Source organism: Mandrillus leucophaeus, unplaced genomic scaffold (genome assembly GCF_000951045.1).
Source record: "Mandrillus leucophaeus isolate KB7577 unplaced genomic scaffold, Mleu.le_1.0 Scaffold68, whole genome shotgun sequence".
NCBI classification, from domain to species: domain Eukaryota; kingdom Metazoa; phylum Chordata; class Mammalia; order Primates; family Cercopithecidae; genus Mandrillus; species Mandrillus leucophaeus.
Window position 1 is genome coordinate 2,882,718 of NW_012107363.1, and position 19,732 is coordinate 2,902,449.

At 54.7% G+C, this 19,732-nt stretch overlaps 1 protein-coding gene across 1 annotated transcript in view; it reads right to left on the reverse strand.

Moving 5' to 3' along the window:
- ABLIM2 (actin binding LIM protein family, member 2) overlaps positions 1-19,732 on the reverse strand; it is a 185,481-nt gene that overhangs the window by 83,437 nt on the left and 82,312 nt on the right. The window contains exons 13-14 of the mRNA XM_012002191.1: positions 9,693-9,770; positions 1,225-1,371 (exon numbers count right to left, since the gene is read on the reverse strand). Coding sequence (XP_011857581.1) covers positions 1,225-1,371; positions 9,693-9,770 — 225 coding nt within the window. The remainder of the gene's footprint in view (positions 1-1,224; positions 1,372-9,692; positions 9,771-19,732) is intronic.

Consider the following 19,732-nt stretch of genomic DNA (forward strand, 5'->3'; position numbering starts at 1 on the left):
GGTAGGTGGGTGCACTTGGGTGGGTGGGTGGTGAGTGGTAGGTGGGTACAGGTAGGTGGGTGGTAGGTGGGTGGGTGGTGGGTGGGTGCAGGGGGGTGCAGGTAGGTGGCAGGTAGGTGGGTGCAGAAAGGTGGGTGCAAGTATGTGGCTGTTAGGTGGGTGCAGGTGGGTGGGTGCATGTGGGTGCAGGTGGATGCGGGTCGGGATGCCCTCCCTCAGCTCCCCCCACTGGTCCCTCTCATTGTCAGTGGGGTTTGTCACCCACATCCTCAAATTCTGTGATCCCTAGGGACAGAAGCAAGTCAGGAGGGCACCTGCCGGCCCTGAGCTCTTCTCATCCTCCCTGCACAGCCCTTGAGTTCGGCAGGTGCACCCAGCAGCCGTGACTTTCTCGCCCCACACCATCCACATCAAACGTGCTGCCCTGGAGTCTCAGCTCTTGCTTCCCTAGAGGCCCTTGTTGAAGTCTCAAAACGAGAAGGCCCAAGGGAAACATGTTTGACAGGACTGAGCTTCCCCATCCCGGGGAGCCCCACGCCTGGCGGCACGCATGTCAAAAGCACACGCACTCGGGCCAACAGCCTGGCAACGCCTCCTCCTACCCCAGGCAGCCACGGTCGTGTTGAAACCTCAGAACCACAAGAGGAAAAGCAAAAACCAACAATGCATTCCACAGGAAATGGACAGAGCAGCTCTAAATAAGAAACCTCTAAGGCGTAAGGAACACTGTCCACAGGCGTGCCAGGAAATAAATAATCTGCGGTTCGACCAGGCCGGTCACATTGGCTCATGAATTCATGGGGCAGAGGAGCATGGGGCAGAAGCATGGCAGTGAGGGTGGCAAGGGCCAAGAGTCTTCTACAGAGGAAATGCATCTCATGCTTTATGAAAATAATCTAATGCTTAAGAAAATTAGGAGATTTTCACTGAGTTGCCATCATCTTTGCTACAAATCAGCATGCTTCCTACTTTCTGCTCCAGTTAAGGAGGCTTCCAGGCTCACTCCTTCAGCAACGGCAGCTTTGGGGCCACCGTGCCTTGGGCGTTACTGAAACAGGACATGCAAGTGGCTCTCTGATGGGCATGAAGAGGCTGAGCATGTGGGTGAGTGGTGAAGATGGAAGTGGCTCTGGCCCCATGGGACACACGCTAGGGAAGACGCCTGTCCTGCAGGGCAGCACTTGGGGGCACAGGTGTCCAGGGCCATGCGGACAGGGTACATACCTCGCCGTAGCTCTGCCTATCCCCTGCAGAGTGGCTGATGTAAGGTGAGTAGGAGATCATGTCGGGGCGGTCGATGTCATAGATGGCCTTATTTTTAGGAAGGGCTGCCAAGTCCCTGTAGTCCAGGATCTCACCACCAAGCTTGGCCTGAGGGGGGAAAGAGAATTGGGGAGGGGACAGTCAGACCCACATCCCAGAGGGCAGTGCTCCCAAAGCCAGATGCATCCCACAGGACAGTGCCCCCAAAACCAGAGGGCAGTGGCTGTTCAGCAGCCGTGAGGAGAGTGCTGGGGTCACAGCACTTCGGGCAGAGTCTGAGCTCACCCCCAGTTCCTGGTATAGGTGAAATGGGGACAGGATCAAAAGCACAGGGAACTCCAGAGCAGGCGGGCCTGGGTCCTGAGGCCCAGCCACAAAAGAGCCAGTAGGCCCTGTGGAAGTGTCTTCTCTAAGCCTCAGTTTCCTTCTGTACAAAGTAAGGGAGATGATCACATACAAAGGCTCTGGGGTCAAGGAGGCCACACCTGTGATGTGCCTGGCATGGGGTCTGGCAGACTCAGTTCATGGCTTAAACATGTGTACATGCATGCACACGTACACAGACACACACATGCAAACACACACACAAACACACACATAGGCAAACACATACGCATCCCTTACTATTCATGTGAGATTGGTCCCGGGACCCTTCTCAAATCCCCAAATCCTCAAATGCTCAGGTTGTTAAATAAAATTATGTGGTATTTGCATGTAGCCTGTGCACATCCTCCCATTTGCTTAAAATCATCTTTTGGTGATTTGTAATGCCTAACACAATGCAAATGCTGGGTAAATGGATGCTATGCTGTATTCTTTTATTTGTATAAATAAAATACTGTATTATTTTTATATTATTTTATTTGTATTAACTTTTATTGTTGTTTGCTATTTTTATTGTTTTGTAAGAATATTTTCAATCTGAGGTTGGTTGACTCTGCAGATGTGGAACCCATGGATACAAAGGGCGATGATATATACCTACATATACATGTGCACACATATGCACACACATGCACACACACATGCATGCATATGCAGGCACACACATGCACTACACACATATGCACACACACCCCCACACAGAGAACGTGTCTGTCTGAGACTGTGGAGGTACAGACACCCCCTCACATCCTGGCCCACTCCCACATACTAGCATACATGTGTCCACACCCACACACTGACATGTGTTCACACATGCAATCACTCCCCAGGCCCACAGCTCACTCACACACATCCAGCACACCCCCCACACCGGCACACACACCTGCACACCCAGACTCACCCACAAACGTGCAGACACACCTGCCCACACGTACTTGCACACAATCACCCCACCGCCACCAAGCAAGTTCACATTCACCGCCCCCCATGCCCACACGCACTCACACACATTCACATGCACTCCGGCAGCAAAGCACCCGGCATCTGACAGGCCAGCTGAGACACCCCCTCAGCAGGGTCGGGGGCCCTTGTCTTGTCTACCCCTGGCCCACCCTGGCCCGCAGAGGCGCTCCTGCCCTTGCTGAATGAATGTGGAAGGCGGGGAGAACCCCTGTGTCTGCTCAGGGGGGTCCAGCTGGTGCGTGCTGCTCTCCGCTCTGACTCTGCCCAGCCTTCCCCTGCAGTACCCCACTGTGCGCTGTGCACACACTCTTGCCCCTGCGTGTCCCCTTCTCCCTGGCTCTGGGCTCTCCAGGAGCTGCCTGGGGCATTTTCCAGCCACAGGTGACTCTGGTAGAGATTGCTGTTGCTGCTTCTCGATCCAGCCTCAGCCTCCTCTGGACACAATGAGCTCTCTACCCCAAGACATGCACTGAGCTGAGCCCTCCATCATCTTCACAAAGCACAATGATGCCAAGAAGGGGTGCTCAGAGAAGCTCCTTTTCACAATGTAGAAGCCAGAGCCCAGAGAGGTTGGGTAACTTGCCCAGAGTCACAGAGCCAGGAGGGTGGAGGGCAGGACGTGACCCTGGCTGTCTGACTCCAGAGCCCATGCTCCCCACCACAGCTCTCCCCTTTCCAGGCCTCACTGCCAGGGGAACGCCTCTCAGGCCCAGATGCATCCCAGTGTTCTCAGCTCAAACCTTCCAGGAGCCCCTCCTCAGCTGGACAATACCAGTACTCCTTGTGGCCCCCAAACTTGGCCCTCCTGTTCCTGGCAGCTTCACCCTAAGCTGTCTCTTCCCCATGTCCCCAACTGTGCCAGGTTCAGCCCCCTACTCCAGCTTTCCTGTATTCTTCCAGCTCTGTTAGCCCCCAGCCCACCTCCTCCATGAAGTCTTCCCTGATCACCAGGCTTGAGGTTCTCCTGAGATGTTGGGTCTTGGGGTGAACCCTGTCATTTGCGATGTGCATAAAGAGAATGAAGTTCTGACGTCTCAGACCTGTGGCTGCCCCTTTGGAGCCTGGGGCAGGGTTCAAAAGACCTGAGATCCAATCCTGAGTCAGTCATTTGTAGATCTGATCCTGTAGGATTTTCAGCAATTCCCCTCTGCCTTCCGGGAAATTGGAACTCTGGTGCTTGTTTACCCACTTATCCATGCCACTTGGCACTCAAGTCCTTACAGCTCCCAGTCACCCACAGCCTGGGGGCTTTGTACCTGCTGTTCTCTCTCTGGGACGTGTCCTTCCCACACACCTTCCCTGAGCTCCACCTCTGTTCCTTCCAAACTCAGTGGAGGCCCCCCTGCCCCGAGTTAGTGTTGATCTTCATCTGTTGAGTCATCCTGTATCCCCCCAAGACTGTGGCTCCTGGAGGTCCAGGATTCATTACTGAGTCCCTTGCCCGGCTGTGAGCTTGACAGCGGGCTTGTGAATTGAACGAAAGCCAATCAAGCATTTGCAAAAGTCAGGTGAACTCTCAGCCAGATGCCTGGAGAGGTGTGTGTTGCATCCTCCCTTCCCCACCTCCGTCCCCTCCCAGCAGCGATGATCACAGCATTCATCTGTCCAGCCCCACAGCATAGGGGGCCGCCTTGCCCTGGGTTAGTTCCCAGCCTTCCTCAGGCTTCCCTGAACCACCCGGCCCTGACGGCAGGGGTCAGAGAGGGCAGCCTGCAGGATGCCAACAGCCTCTGCCCGACCCCCTAGACAGGTTGCTAAGTAGCCTTGCAGATCCACTTCTCCCCATGCCAAGTCCTTGGGTGGTTGCCATGACAACAGACGGCACTCTCTAATTGGCGGAAGGCCTCTCGAGTATGTGTAAAGGGTTTTTCCTCTTTGCTTTCTTCCCTCCCACACTCCACCCAGCACAATACACACTAATATGGCCACCTACGACAGTATCATTACCATATAACCCAGTCAATGATAACACAGAATGGAAGCACGCTGCTTTTATGCTCTGCACTACTGACATGTTGAAATAAAGGTTACAAAATAATATGTTCAGGGTGACTCCATGTTGTAAAAATTACACACACACAGAAGCGAGACCTGAGGGGTGCCTCAGAAGCATCGGCAGGGCCACTGTGGCTGGCAGGATGTAAACGCTTTCATTTCCTCTGGTGTGCTGATTACTGTTTTTTTTTTTTTCTTTTTTTAAAATAAATGCAGATTGCCTTTGGAATAAAGAAAAGAGCAGTGAAACAGGTGATGTCCAAAAGCCGCATGGTTTATGGAGGGTCTACCATGTGTGCACGTTTTATCCTGGAAACTAAGATGAACGAGGCCCAGCCCTGCCCACCAAGCCCTCACGGTCCATGGAGGAGATGCAGTCACTTGGTGGATTCTGGTCCATTCCTGTGTACGTGAATGGCAGGGGGAGCTGGTCTCTTCCTGACAGTGAAGGAAGGGGATGCTGCATTTCACAACCACCCACAGCAGGCAGGGCTGGGCAACTGCAACCTGCAAAGCACCACGATGGGGGCATGGAACGGCCTCTATCTGAGACCATGGGAGTGCTCAGCACAAAGCAGGGGGCCAGGCACACAGTAGGTTGATGACAGACACCAGCAGAGGTGAGATGAAAAGCAGGGCAGGCCAGGTGCGGTGGCTCACACCCGTACTCTCAGCACTTTGGGAGGCCAAGGCAGGTGGGTCATCTGAGGCCAGGAGTTTGAGACCAGCCTGGCCAACATGGTAAGACCCCTCTACTAAAAATACAGAAGTTAGCCAGGCATGGTGGCATGTGCCTGTAATCCCAGTGACTTGGGAGCCTGAGGCAGGAGAATTGCTTGAACCTGGGAGGCGGAGGTTGCAGTGAGCCAAGATTGTGCCGCTGCACTCCAGCCTGGGCAACAGAGGAGACTCCGTCAAAAAAAAAAAAAAGAAAAAAAGAAAAAAAGAAAAGCGGGACACAACCCTGGGATAAGGAGGGCTTGTCCACCAAATCACATCATCTCGGTGAAGAGCCAGACTGTGTGCACTACCCACTCGTGTGGCACCAACCCCAAGATGGGAGAGAGAGCAGGGCTGCCCTGGCTTCTGGCCTGTGTGACCCCTGGGAGGGCTGGGATGCAGCCAGGCTGGGTGCTGACCATGGTACTTGGAGCACGTGCCAGAATTAGGAGCATGTGTCCTTGGATTATGGCTCCACCACTTAGAGGCTGCAAAGTCAGCGCATATCTCAGAGTGGCATCAGCAACGTGGCATCAGCAACGTGGGCACACTGATGGCAGGTCCCTGGACAGCTCTGAGGCCAACAGGAGGCAGCATGGCACTCCACGCATTCTCTCTCGTGTCAAACTAAGGGCCGGGAGACTGGATTAATTTACTCGAGGCCTTCTGTTTAAAACTGGAATTGTGAGCACACCTACTTGGCCAAGCAGGAAGTCCATCAAAGCGGAGACACAGTGCACCAGGCTGCAGTCAACCTGGGTTAAGTGCACGCCCCACTGGTGCAGAAATTCTTCACCCACCAACATCCTGCCCCATCCCTTGGCAGGCGTCCCACCTGAAACCCGCACTTGGGTCTGCCCCGATCTCTCCTGTGGACAGGAACCCCTTCCCCTACCCAGAACCGGGATGCTATCCGGCCTGGCTGGGTCCCCAGGGCTCCACAGGGAGCTTGTGTTCGCCCATGTGCTGCCTGATGCAAGAAGAAAAGGAGCCACCACGGCTGTTCACAACACTGAGCAGTGGGTTCTCCTGGAAAAACCCAAGTCTCAGAGTCATGGAGACCTGTGGGCTCCAAGCCCAGCTCTGCCTTGAAAAAGTGCTGCATGGCCTTGAAAGCGGGACCATGACAACAGAGGCTGCTGTCACTGCTTACTGCATGCACACACAGTTACTACCACTCCACGCCCCTTGCAAATGCCAGTTTGTTAAAAAAAAAAATGAGCTCATATTTAATGAGCAGTTATTATGTGCCACGCAGGTTCCAACAACAACAACAACAGCAGCAACAGCAACAGCAACAGCAACAGCAACAGCTACCATGAATGAGCGCTTAGTAGGCACCAGGCCAGATGCCGAGTACTTTGCACATGTTGGGGTTCAGAAAACAATACCCCAAAGTACAGAGCCCCAGCTTGCTGAGGACTTTGATCTAAGGGAGAGTGGAAGGCCTCGGAAGCAGGGTCTCTCTGACCGCCTCCTGCCCTTCTGCCTCTCACCCGCTTCCTTTCCGCCCCTGCTAAAGTGACCCATAGAAACCAGAGTTCCTCTTCCCCAAGGCGGGTCATAGAAACTAGAAGCTCCTCCCCAAAGCCAGCCATGAAGCCTAGAAACATGAGTCTAACCTTTCCCTCATTCTGTGCACGACCTGGCCATGGAGACGTTCTCTGACCTAGCTTGCCTAAGGGTGGGTCCTAAGACCCCCCGCCCTGTACCTGGAGGAAGAAGGGCTCCCCAGAGAGGAGAAGCATCTGAGCGGACGGCCCTGCTGTTTCCCCATGCGGTCTATTCTCACCAGATCACACACTTTTTGTCCAGTCACGTTTCTACATGGCCGTCCAGTTATCATCCAATCTAAGCATAAAAATAGGCCGGGCGCGGTGTCTCATGCCTGTAACCCCAGCACTGTGGGAGACCAAAGCGAGTGGATCACCTGAGGTCAGGAGTTTGAGACCAGCCTAACCAACATGGAGAAACCCCATCTCTAATAAAAATACAAAATTAGCTGTGTGTGGTGGCGCATGCCTATAATCCTAGCCACTTGAGAGGCTGAGGCAGGAGAATTGCCTGAACCCAGGGAGTGGAGGTTGCAGTGAGCTGAGATCGAGTCATGGCACTCCAGCCTAGGCAACAAGAGTGAAACTCCATCTCAAAAAAAAAAAAAAAAGAAGAGTGTTGGCCAGGCATGGTGACTCACACCTGTAATCCCAGCACTTTGGGAGGCTGAGACAGGTGGATTGCTTGAGGCCAGGAGTTCAACACCAGCCTGGGCAACATAAAAGTATCTCATCTCAACAAAAAATGCAAAAACTAGCCAGGTGTGATGCTGCGTGCCTGTAGTCCCAGCTACTCAGAAGGCTGAGGTGGGAGGATCGCCTGAGCCCGGGAGGTTGAGGCTGCCGTGAGCCATGATCTCACCATTGCACTCCGGCCTGGGCGCGAGCGAGACCTTGTCTCTAAACCAAAATTACAAAGGACAGTCCTCCCTGGGTCTTTGCACCTTCGTTTCTGAAGGCTCTTGTATCACCTAAAACTTTGATTAAATACATTTTCTCTTGTGAACTTGTCTCTTGTTATAGGAGTGTTAGCTGTGACCCTTTCAACGGGTGAGGAAACAGACCACACTTTTGTGCCCCTACACAAACATGATCTCATTCACAGGATAACTGTCATAACCATTATTCATGAGGATGCTGATGGTATTATGGGCTGACCTGTGTCTCCCCGAATTCCCATGTCGGTAAAATCCTAACCCTCAGGATCTCAGAAGGTGACTGCATTTGGAGGCAGGGCCTTAAGAGAGGTCATCAAGTTAAAATGAGGCCGTTAGGGTGGGTCCAATCCAATCTGCCTGGTGTGCTAATGGGAAGAAATCAGGACCCGGATGCACACAGACGACCCGTGAGGACGCAAGGAGAGGACGGACACCCGCGGGCCAGGGATGGGGAGACCAACCCTGCCGACTCCTTGATCCTGGGTTTCTAGGCTCTGGAACTTTGAGACAATTTATTTCCGGTGTTCAAGCCCCCGGGAGGTCGACACAGATGATGGTAATGGTAACGGCAGCGAGCATCTCCCACAGCCTTCTTCTGGGCAGGTGCTGTGCTCACAGTCATCCAGGCAGTGCCTCAGTGAGCCCTGGACTGAAGGTACCCGGGGGTCTCCACGGCTTACCGAGGCACTCCCAGAGGCACCAGGCGGGTGGCACCTCGTCCAGGGCACACAGCCAACCCGGTGCCTTCATGCACCCGCCTAAGCTTTGGAGTGCACGTCCCAAGGGCCACAGTGCCACTCACCCTCCAGGCCAGCAGTGCATCACAGTAACTGAGGACTCGTGCGCTCCTCACGGTCACTGTCAGGATTAAGGTCAGGAAGGACCCTGTGTCCAACCACTACGAGGGAGAAGGGCAGAAAAGAAGCACAGCAGGGAGCGGATCCAATACATTGTCTCAAAGTTCCAGAGCCTGGAAACCCAGCGGATCCAGCCTCCGCTGAGGCAGAGAGAACCCAGGTCCTGGCCTGGTGGGGACGGGGAGGGGAGAAGGGGCTTGTCCCACGTCACCAGCCATTCCAGTGCTGGGTTCTGGTGCAGGGGCAGCCTACGCAGCAGTCCTGGGTGGCCCCTGGTTACCACCGCATCAGCCATCCCTCACCTGGTGCTGGGGGTCCTTGCCTAGATAAGGAATTTTGGTATTTACACAGCAATATTAGCAAATAATAGTAACAATAATCTCCCATTTCGAATCCCACCACCCAGAGGAAATTTCTGGTAACGACTTGTTAAAATGTTTTCAATCATTTTTATATTTGTGTGTGCTTATGGAAGCATGTGAGGCGCGCACACGCACACACACACACACACACACACACACACACACAGTCTCTCTCTCTTTAACGAAAACGGGATCACATAATTTACATCACCCTTAGCGTGCTTCTTTTAGGGAGGCGTCGGGAGCACGTGCATGCTGGTCTATACAGATCTGGGCCGTGGTTTGCAAAACCTGCAGGGTCCGCCTGGGTGCCTGGCAAGCCCTGACTGTCAGCCGTTGATGTGACGTGTTCGCGCCACTATAAACAGCAGCTGTGTACACACCACCGTGTGGCTCTTGTCACCAGATAATTGGGGAGAGGTTCCCAGGGGAATTGCCAGGTCAAACAAACATTCTGTGTTTCAGGTTTTCAGTCAAACTCATAAAGCCTGTACCGACCTCCACCCCGAAGCAGGGACAAGAGCAATGGCCGTACCTCAGGCCCCAGATGACAGCTCTCAGGGAACTCTTTTAGGGGCAGGCTCAGCCATGGCCACCGGGCCCCCCTTCTCTTTCCACCCTCCCACTGCCGTCCCCATAAAAAAGGCCCCGACTTACATAAATCACACGGCTCGGAGACCCTGAGGTGCTGGAAGCAGGGACAGAAATGATGCTCTCTGAGGAAGTTCTGGTTTCCTGAGAAAGGAGAGAGGAAGAGATTGAAGCCAGGTACCAACATTCGGGGCCTCCAGAGGTGACTGTCAGGAGTTGCACTCCAGCAGCCACGCCAGTGCACTGGGGTGTTTCTTTAAAGTTGGGGCTGGGTCGGGCGTGGTAGCTCACGCCTGCAATCCCAGCACTTCGGGAGGCGGAGGTGGGCAGATCACGAGGTCAGAAGTTTGAGATCAGCCTGACCAACATGGTGAAACCCCGTCTCTACTAAAAATACAAAAATTAGCTGGGTGTGGTAGCAAGTATCTGTAATCCCAGCTACTCAGGAAGCTGAGGCAGGAGAATCGCTTGCACCCAGGAGGCAGAGCTCAGTGAGCCGAGATCGTGCCACTGTACTCCAGTCTGGGTGACAGAGAGAGACTCCATCTCAATAAATAAACAGATAAATAAATAAATAAATAAATAAATAAATAAATAAATAAAGTTGGGGCTGAAGGGATTCTTAGAATAAACCCACAAGCTTGGCTGAATGACTGAAAAGCTAGCATCAGACAGATGCGGCGGGCCACATGGGAGCAGAGTGACACACAAGCCGTTCCACAAACTCCAGTTATGCTCAGAGACGTCATTTTCCACCGGGATTATGGGGACTCGCTACAGCTGAGTCCACTGGCCCAGGTTCCTGGGAACATGGGACCATCTTGGTCACCCTCAAGACCCTCTCTAGCTTGGCCCCCAGCTCTGTTCTCCATGCCCTCTGACCCTCCCACGGTCCCCCAAGGCTGTCTTAGCTCAAGGAGCACCTGCTCCCACCTGACACACAACTTGGAAATGACCCTTCGGAGGCCCCTGGCAGCCACTCTCTCCATCGCACCTCTGGGCTTGTCCTGGCCTTTTTGCTGCCGTCACCCCGGGACCTGTGTCCTCCTTGCATGCTTGCTGCTGTCTGGTCCACTCCTCCCTCCCAGACTACACCTGCTGTGTCCCCTGGGCTGATGGTTTTCATGACTGTTGCCTCTTCCCCCACCTCAGCCCCTTCCAGCCCTGTGGACACGCTCCTTCTGTGGTCCCCACACCCCTGGCTGCACCTGTCTCTCCCCACCTGCAGGGAAGGGGTCTCTCCTGGTTCAGCCCTCACTCCTGGGCCACCTGCCTGGCCTTCCCCACGCCTCCTATTCACCCTGTCCAAAAGGAGTCCGTCTCCACAGAGGCCTCCCCAGCCCTCAGCAGCCAAGAGCCCAGCCCTCACTCTCCCCACGGCCCCCACGTCCCCCACGTCCTCTACTGCATCCATGGTTTCCCACCCCGACCACAGCCCCCACTGCAGCTCCCTCCTCTCTCATTTTCTGAGCAGACCCTTTTCTTGCCACCCCCAACAATTCTGTCCCGCCCATCTCAAGGGTCCATCCATCCAGCGGTGCCTGCAGCCCGGGAGGCACCACAGTGGATGGGCTGATCTGTGACAACATTCGTAGGTTGAATCCTAACCCCCAGGACCTCAGAATGCGGCTGTATTTGGAGACAGCGTTTTGAAAAGGTCACTAGGATGGGCCCTAATCCATTATGCCTGGGGTTTCTACGAGCAGAGATCAGGACACAGACACACAGAGGGAGGCCACATGGAGGCGCAGGCAGCATCTACGAGCCAACGACGGAGAAACCACCCCAGCTAACGCTGTGATCCCGGCCTTTTGGGCTCCAGAGCTGTGGGAAGGTGGGTTTCTGCTGCGCAAGCCGCCCAGGCCAGGTGCGTTTATCGGGGAAGCCCCAGCTGCCTGACTCAGGCTGGGCACGGTGCGGCGGCTGGCGTGGGTGACAACCAGCGCCTCCTACACTCAGCGCACACCAACGAGGATGGGCAACACAAGCGCGGGACGTGGGGCCACGTGCAGCAGCGGGACAACCCTGTGAGGCATGCGGGTGGCGCCCGGGCAACCCTGAGTGCAAACTTGATTCTGCATCTAGAAAGGAAGGAGAGGAGGGAGTGGGCATGACACTCCACTGCCTGTCTGCCACCTCTGCACTTGCCCCGCTCAACTGGCCCAGTTCCTCTCTACGCCCCGTGTCTCCTCACATCCTAGCTTGGCAGCTGCCGCCGCCTCTGCCGCCTCCTCCTCTAGGAGGTCTGCCTAGCTTCCTTGGGCCTCCCTCAGGCCTGGGGCTACATGCCAGGTGGGCATCAACTCCGGGGTCTGCCTGCCCCCTGGGACCACAGATTTCTGCAGGCTGGCAAGGGTTGGGTCCTCAGTCATGCCCAGGATGGCCCAACACCACCTGCTGTTTGCAAAGTGGACAGCTAGTTCTGAGGTCCACTGTTCCTGGGCCAGGTCGAACGTTTTCCAGGCCAAGATGACGGCTGCATACATTTTATATGAATACATCGAAACACCCTTTGAGTCTCAGCGTCCTTCTCCATCCCCCGGCACCGCTTCCCTGAGAGGTTTTCCGTTTCTGAGGATTAGATCAGGGATGAGGCACGTGAGGGGCTTAGCACTGAAAAATTCTCTCCACTATTATTTCAGCTCAAGGTGGGCGCAGGAGATGACCTTGACAGAGAACCGTCTTCTCTGCAAAGCAGACAAACATTGGGTGTTTTAGAAGAAAGATTCCCTTAAGCTGAGCACACCAACAGCAGTGCAAGAAAGTCTCGCAGGCTCCGGAGGAATGTTTCACAGCCTCCAACTGTGCCTTGGTACAAATGGGAGGGAGGGAGTGTTGGCCGGTTTCAGCACCGGGCCAGGGGTGGGGATTGCTCTCTGCATGTTTGAGGGAATTGGGCGGGGCAGCCCGGTCACTGTCTTCATTCCCCTTCCTGGGCTCAGTCTCCAGCTCTGTGATGGGTGGGGAGGAGTCAGAAGGGAGCTGAGTAGGCCTGATTTTCCCCAGTGGGAGGAGGCTGGAGCTTTTTCTGACTTTCTCCCTACCCGACTCCACTCGCACAAAGGTGCTTGGCAATGGAACTCAACATCCGTATGTTCTCCCAGGCCCCAGTACAAGCGCCTTGTTCAGACCCACAGAGATGGAAGGGCTGGGAGCTCACCTGGCTCCAATCCCCACCAGCTTTGCCTGGCCCCAGGGAGGCAGCTGTCCTTCTATAGCCACTGGGGAGGCCTGTCATTAGGGTCACATGGTCTGACCCCTCTCATCTCCATGTGAAAGCCGAGGGGCTGAGGCTCAGAGAGGGCTAGTGACTTGCACCAGGTCACACAGCTGGGAGGAGGCAGAGCAGAACTCCAATGCCAAGCCTTGCTCTACTGCTCTTGGCCACCGCTGAGAATTGCCAGGACCGTCTCGCTCCCATTCAGCTGGAACGGCCCTATGTTTGGTCTCAAGAAGCCTGTTTCCTTCTTCCTCAACGGCCCCCACAGTCTCCAGCTTCCTCCTGGGCTCCCACCCACAGTAGCCATCACGGAGGCCTCTGTGCACGGGGGAGACCTCACTCTTAACTTTTCCAAAGGAGACCCACCTTGGAAACCCACAGCCTAAGGGACCAGCCTGGCCAGTCCAGGCTTCCTCCACTGAAGTCACCCAGCCCCTGGCCAGAGCAGGGACCCCTCTGAGCTGAGCTGTCCCTGTGGCCACCTTCATTGTTCTTGGGGGTTACCTTGGGCTACTCACAGGCACAGGGCCACCCCCTTCCCACCCCAGGGTCCTGAAACCCACGTTCAGTCCCCTGAAGATCACTGGCTTCTCAGACACACCACCCAGAGCCAGAACCAGACTGGGCCATCAGCCACAGCTCCAGGAAGCCACCTGTGACCACCGCCAGCTGGGCCTGGGCCCCTCTCTGTCACAGCACCTCTGAGCATCCTGCACATCATGTCTGCCCATCCACATCTGTCTCCCCCACCAGACGGGGGCTCCTTGGGGGCAGGGACCCCTCAGGTCTTATTCACCTCTCTGTTCACAGTGCCCAATCCCAGAGCGCACACGGTAGGTGCTTCGTGGCTTGTGTGTCAAATGACCACAAACGCCTGAGGCAGGCGGCACTGGGGACAGGGCAGCTAGGACCACATCCTTCTCACCTCCGCTGAGCACCCTGGCCAGATGCCAGGGACGTCTGACTTGCCGTCTGTAAACCAAAAATCAAATGCTAGGGCTCCCCGGCCATCTCAATGGACTCTATCCAGTTGGCCAGGGCACCCCAAAGTTAACCTAGAAGACTAGATCTGGCCATGATGGGAAGCAGGGTTCAGACAGGCCTCACTATGCCTGCCTCCCTTTGGAATTCAGGAAAAGCCCACCAGCATTTAACATCAACACAGACCTTAAGTCTGATGAGAAACATTTACAGTCTATTCTCTCTGAAGCCTGCTACCTGGAGGCTTCATCTGCATGACGAAACCTTAGACGCCACAAAGAGACATTCCTTTCTCTAGATATTAGCTCTTTCAACCAACTGCCAATCAGAACACTTTATGTTTATTTTTTGAGACAGGGTCTCACTCTGTTGCCCAGGCTGGAGTGCAATGCCACAATCTCGACTCACTGCAACCTCCGCCTCCCATCTCAAGCGATTCTTGTGCCTCAGCCACCTGAATAGATGAAATTACAAGCACGTGCCACCATGCCTGGCTAAGTTTTGTATTTTTGGTAGAGAGCAGGTTTCACCATGTTGGCCAGGCTGGTCTCGAACTCCTGACCTCAAATGATCCACCCACCTCAGCCTCCTAAGGTGCTGGGATTACAGGTGTGAGCCACTGTGCACAGTTAATCAGAATGTTTTAAAATCTACCTATAACCTGGAAGCCCCTGCTTTGAGTTGTCCCACTTTCTGGACCAAACCGATGTCAATCTTACATGTATTCTGACTGATGTCTCATGTCTTCCTGACAGGTATAAAATCAAGCTGCATCCCAAACACCTGGGGGCCTGTTCCCAGGGTCACACGAGGGCTGTGTCATGGGACATAGTCACTCATATTTGACTCAGAATGAATCTCTTCCAGTACTTTACAGTTTCCCTCTTTCCGTGGACAGGTCCTTGTCCTCGGAGAGCTCCCATCCCCATGGTGCGGAAGGGGCAGCCATGCAATCAGGGCCACCTTCCAGGCTGTGGAGAACAGTGAGTGCTCCCTCCTCCCTACTGCAACCTTGCCTGGGGCAAGGGGCTCAGAGGTCGGCCTCTTGCTGAAAAGCAACCCTGAGGCAGGGACGGACTGGCTAGAGGGGTTAGGACCGGGAGTCACTTCTCTTGGACTAGCAGGTAGCATGGAGAAGCCACTTCCGGCTGGGTGTCGAGTTTCCAAGAGCAAGTGAGGTCGATGCCCCCAGGAGTGGTCCAGGTCCGCCTGCCTTCTGTATACTCTCTCCTTAACTGGTTTGCGCCTGACGGAACAACACAGAGCAGGATGGCTCTCCCTCCCACCCCCAGGCCAGGAAGCGCCAGGCCCTCCGGGACAATCAGCTCCAAGGGGACCTGAGATGTGTACAGTACGAGAACCATTAGGCCGGGAGCCATGCCAGTCCCTGGACTCGGTGCTAAGAGGCCAACCGTTCTCAGGCTGCGCCGCCCCCATGTGTTGGCAGAGGCCAACTAGCCCTCTGTTAAAAATAACTGCTTCAAAAGCAACTGCAAACAGAGCCCAGGAAACAAGGATGTCTGAACAGGCCCCGAGCACAAGGACTCCTTCCTCGTCTGCTGGCAGCATCCGTGGTTAAGTGACCCCCGCCCATTAGACCAGTGACCCGGAGGTCAGCACGGGCTGGCATCAGTGTAGGGGGTGGAACTGCTGCTGCCGCCTGGCCAGAGTCAGGCCTTCTGCAGGTCCCATGGCCAGTTCCACAGCAGGGCCAGACCTGGGAGCTGGAGCCAGCCGCCCCCCACCCCGCCCTTGAGGGGACCTGGCTGTGGTCGCGGAGCTCCCTTTTCCAGCCCTGGTCAGTCTCAGTGTGGTAGGAGTTATTAAAAAATTATTTTAAGGGCCGGGCACGGTGACTCACGCCTGTAATCCCAGCACTTTGGGAGGCCGAGGCAGGTGGATCACGAGGTCAAGAGATCGTGACCATCCTGGCCAACATAATGAAACCTCGTCTCTATTTAAAAACAAAAAACAAAAAACAAAAATTAGCTGGGTGTGGTGGCACACGGCTGTAGTCCCAGCTACTCGGAAGGCTGAGGCTGAAGAATCACTTGAACCCGGGAGGCAGAAGTTGCGGTGAGCCGAGATTGTGCCACTGCACTCCAGCCTGGTGACAGAGTAAGACTCCATCTCAAAAAAAAAAAAGAAAGAAATTATTTTAGGCAGATAGAAAGGAAAAGGGGTCCTTGGGAAGCTGTCGTTTTCAAAGCAGTTCTTAGAGTCAGGCTGGCATCCTTTGATATGCAAAGGCAGGCCACTAGAAACCGGGTCCACCCAAACATGGTGATTCCTGCGGCCTTCTTGCCCTTGCCCCACATGTTCCTGGCAGCGGGGCCGCCCTCACATATCCCCATGTATGTAGAACATCATGGCGCCCTGCATTTGCATATTAAAAGGCTAGGGTGGGAGGGCCAGCTTTTCCATGGGCTACGTGAATGACAGGCCTGGTCAAACCAACCCCTGAGCCCTGTTGAACCTCTATATATACCTGGCTGGTGTCCACCCCACTTGGGGTTCCTTCCCTTGGCTTTGGGGCCCCCCCCCTCTTTCTCTGGACCAGGGAATTTCTTCCTTCTTTCTTGCCTATTAAACTCTCCACTCCTTAAAACTACTCCACGTGTGTCTGCGTTGTTTTTTCTAGTTCGACTTGAGACGAAGACCCTGGTGTTCCTCCACTCATTGGAGCCGTATCATCAGGAGACAGGGTGGTGTCCCCATGCATACGTGCAAGCCACAGTGTGGTCTGGTGGCCTCGGCATGAGAGGCTCCCTCGCTCAGGTCCCTTCCACAGGTCTTCTGTGGGCACGGAAGGATCTCACAAATGGTGTCGGCCCTGTGGTCACTTCAGAGTCACACACCGTGGCTTGCTGAGGGAAGGGCTGCTGCCTTGCTCATCTCTGAGACCCAGGGCAGCCTTGGGGTAGCTTGTAGAATGAATCATGGACTGCAGACACCATTTGAGAGGACGACGAAATTCACAATGTGCCAGCTAGCTGCTGCCATCCTGGCCAAGCTCACAGCGAGATTTCATCGCATGACTCTTCTGCCACCGTGGAAGGCAGAAAAGGGTAGATTTCCCTTGGGGCCCCTCCCCTGCCCAAAGCAGAGCTGCTAGGAGAGCATCAGGGACACAGGTGGGAAGCCAGGGCCCCTGCTTGCCCCTGTGCGGGCCTCCAGCCCTGCCTGCTCTGCTGGCAGCAGGGGAATGCCCTTCCAGGAGGAGTCCGGATGCCGGGCATCCTGCAGCTTCACTCAGACGGGCCTCTGTGTGAACGCTGTCCTGAACCCCATCAGACACTCTGAATGCCCCACTATGTTCCCTGCAGGCACAGCTGCTCAAACAAGAGCCCACACCTGCCGCTATAGGACAACAGAGTCACTCGGGACCCCCAAGGTAGCCTGCTTGGTGGACTGGATGAGGCCTCCAGGACACCCCACATTCGGGAGGAAATGGGAGGCCAAGGGTTGCTGAGATCCACAGCAGGAGCAGGATGAGGACATGGCCTGACCTGTGGGCCTTAGGGGTGTCCTCAGGTCCTGGACTACCAGTCAGATGGGGCCATAGACCACCCTCGGGTCCCAGACCACCAACCAGATGAGGCCTGTTCCAAATCACTAAGCTAAAGGGAAAAGTCCAGCTGGGAACTGCTTAGGGCCAACCTGCCTCCCATTCTATTCAAAGTCACTCCTCTGCTCACTGAGATAAATGCAGATCTGATTCCTCCTTTCAGAACTCCGAAGAATGCAATCACTTGTCTCCTATCTACCTAGGACCTGGAAGCCCCTCCATGCTTTGAGTGATCCTGCCTTTGCTTCGAGCTGTCCCGCCTTTCCAGACTGAACCAATGTTCATCTTACATATGTTAATTGACATCTCATGTCTCCCTAAAATGTATAAAACCAAGCTGTGCTCTGACCACCTTGGACACGTGTCGTCAGGACCTCCTGAGGCTGTGTCATGGGCACACATCCTCAACCTCGGCAAAATAAACTTTCTAAATTAACTGAGACCTGTCTCGGATTTTCGGGGTTCACAGACGTGAGGGTGGTCTTGGGGACTGTTTGGGGCCCCCAACACTGTCATTGTCCTCCAATTTTCACGGCCATTGGAGTTCATCAAGTGAGTGAGAAGGTCAGCAGGACAGTCCACAAAGGCTCTCAGATGCCTCTTTGCTGTGTGCACTCCAAAATTCGTGTGTTGGAAACTTGGTGTCCCTTGTGACGGTGTTGGAGGTGAGGGCCTTGGGAAGTGACTGTTCATGAGGGCTCTGCCTTCCTGAATGGATTGATGCCGTTACTGTGGGAGTGGGTTAGTTATCTCGGGAGTTTGACCCCCTTTTTCCTCTTTGTTCATGAGCTCTCGCCCTGTCTCCCCCTCCTGCCATGGGACAGCTCTCACCAGATGCCACACCACGCTCCTGGATTTCCCCTCCTCCAGAACCATGAGCCGAATCAACTTATTTTTAAATAGATTACCTAGCCTGTGTATCCATAGAAAACAAAGATGCCCTTGTTCCCCCTGTAGTATTGCTCAGCTGTCTACCTGTTTACCCTCCCCACCTCCTAAGCCTCGCTGCCCCCATCCTGCAGCCTGTGGCACTGCACAACGAGCCTGTAGAACCCGGTCAGTGTCCTGTTAACTGTACAGAGATTGTGCAGGAGCAGTGAAGAGGACATCAGAGACACCAGTAAATGCCACCAACCTTGTTTCTGTCTTCAGTTCTGGCTGCTTGTCGACACGCCGGATGCCAGATGGAGGAACCTGTTGACAAATTCCCAAGAGGGAAATGATTAGAGTTATTTTCCACGTTGCAGGGGCCTGTGTGGAAACACAGAAGAGGGAGCAGGACATGTACAGATGTGCACTCGGACTCCACCCTTCAAGCGTCCCTGAGCATCCTCTCTGTGCTGGAGTTAGTGCCGGGCAGTGGGTACCCAGATCCCAGTCCCCGCCCCCAGGGGCTCACAGCCCAGTTGGGGGATGGAGGCAGGAAATAAATAGGGAAATGGCTGCTGTGCACAACTGTTCCCACAGGAGGAGGCGTAGGGTCTTGAGGAACCTGGGGGGCAGGTGGAAGATTCTTCTCTGAGGAGGTGGTGTCTGAAGGGGTTTCAAGTCCCTGGCTAGGATGTAGGATTGACTGCCTGCATGTTGAGGGCAACGGCTGGGCCCACCTGCAGAGACAGCTGGGGCTGCAACCTGGGTGGGAACCAGCCTTGGGGAGGAGGACTTGGGGGGCAGGGTTCTAAGCTGAAAGGTGGGAAGAGCGAACCTCAGCTGGGAAGTGGGCCTGCTCCTTAGGGTATGGGGTGAAGAACAGGTGTGTTCAGTGGGAGCTGGGCACAATGCTCAAACACTGGCCCAGCCCTGTCACTAATTTACTCAATCTCTGCAGCTTCTTGTGCCTCAGTTTCTCTAGCTGTCAGCTCTGCCCAGCCACCCATGTCAACAGCCACTACCATCAACATAACAAGGTCACCCAGCACCAAGCACCCCCAACATCCCTGGCACTCTGGTCTCTTCTAATTCAACCTCAAACTGCCCCAAGTCTTTGGTTTTCTTTTTTATTTTATTTTTTCCACCTAAGAATGAGCTAATACGAATTCTACCTTGTCAGGTCACTGCATGAATTTAATAAAATTAAGCAGAGGTAATAAAGCATCAGAAAAGTGCTTTGTGAGTTGTTGTATATAAATGTTAGTTGCATTAGTGCAACCCTTCTCGTGCATGGGGGACTCAGTGAATGTCAGCTCTCTCTGCCCACCTTCCATCCTTCAGAACCCGGGGCACTTGCACCTCCTGGGGCCTCCCTGAGCCTCAGCCTGACCTGCCACCCCCCGCGATGTGCTGGCACCGCGCTCACACACCCAGCCTGACCCGTCACCCCCGCGACGGACTGGCACC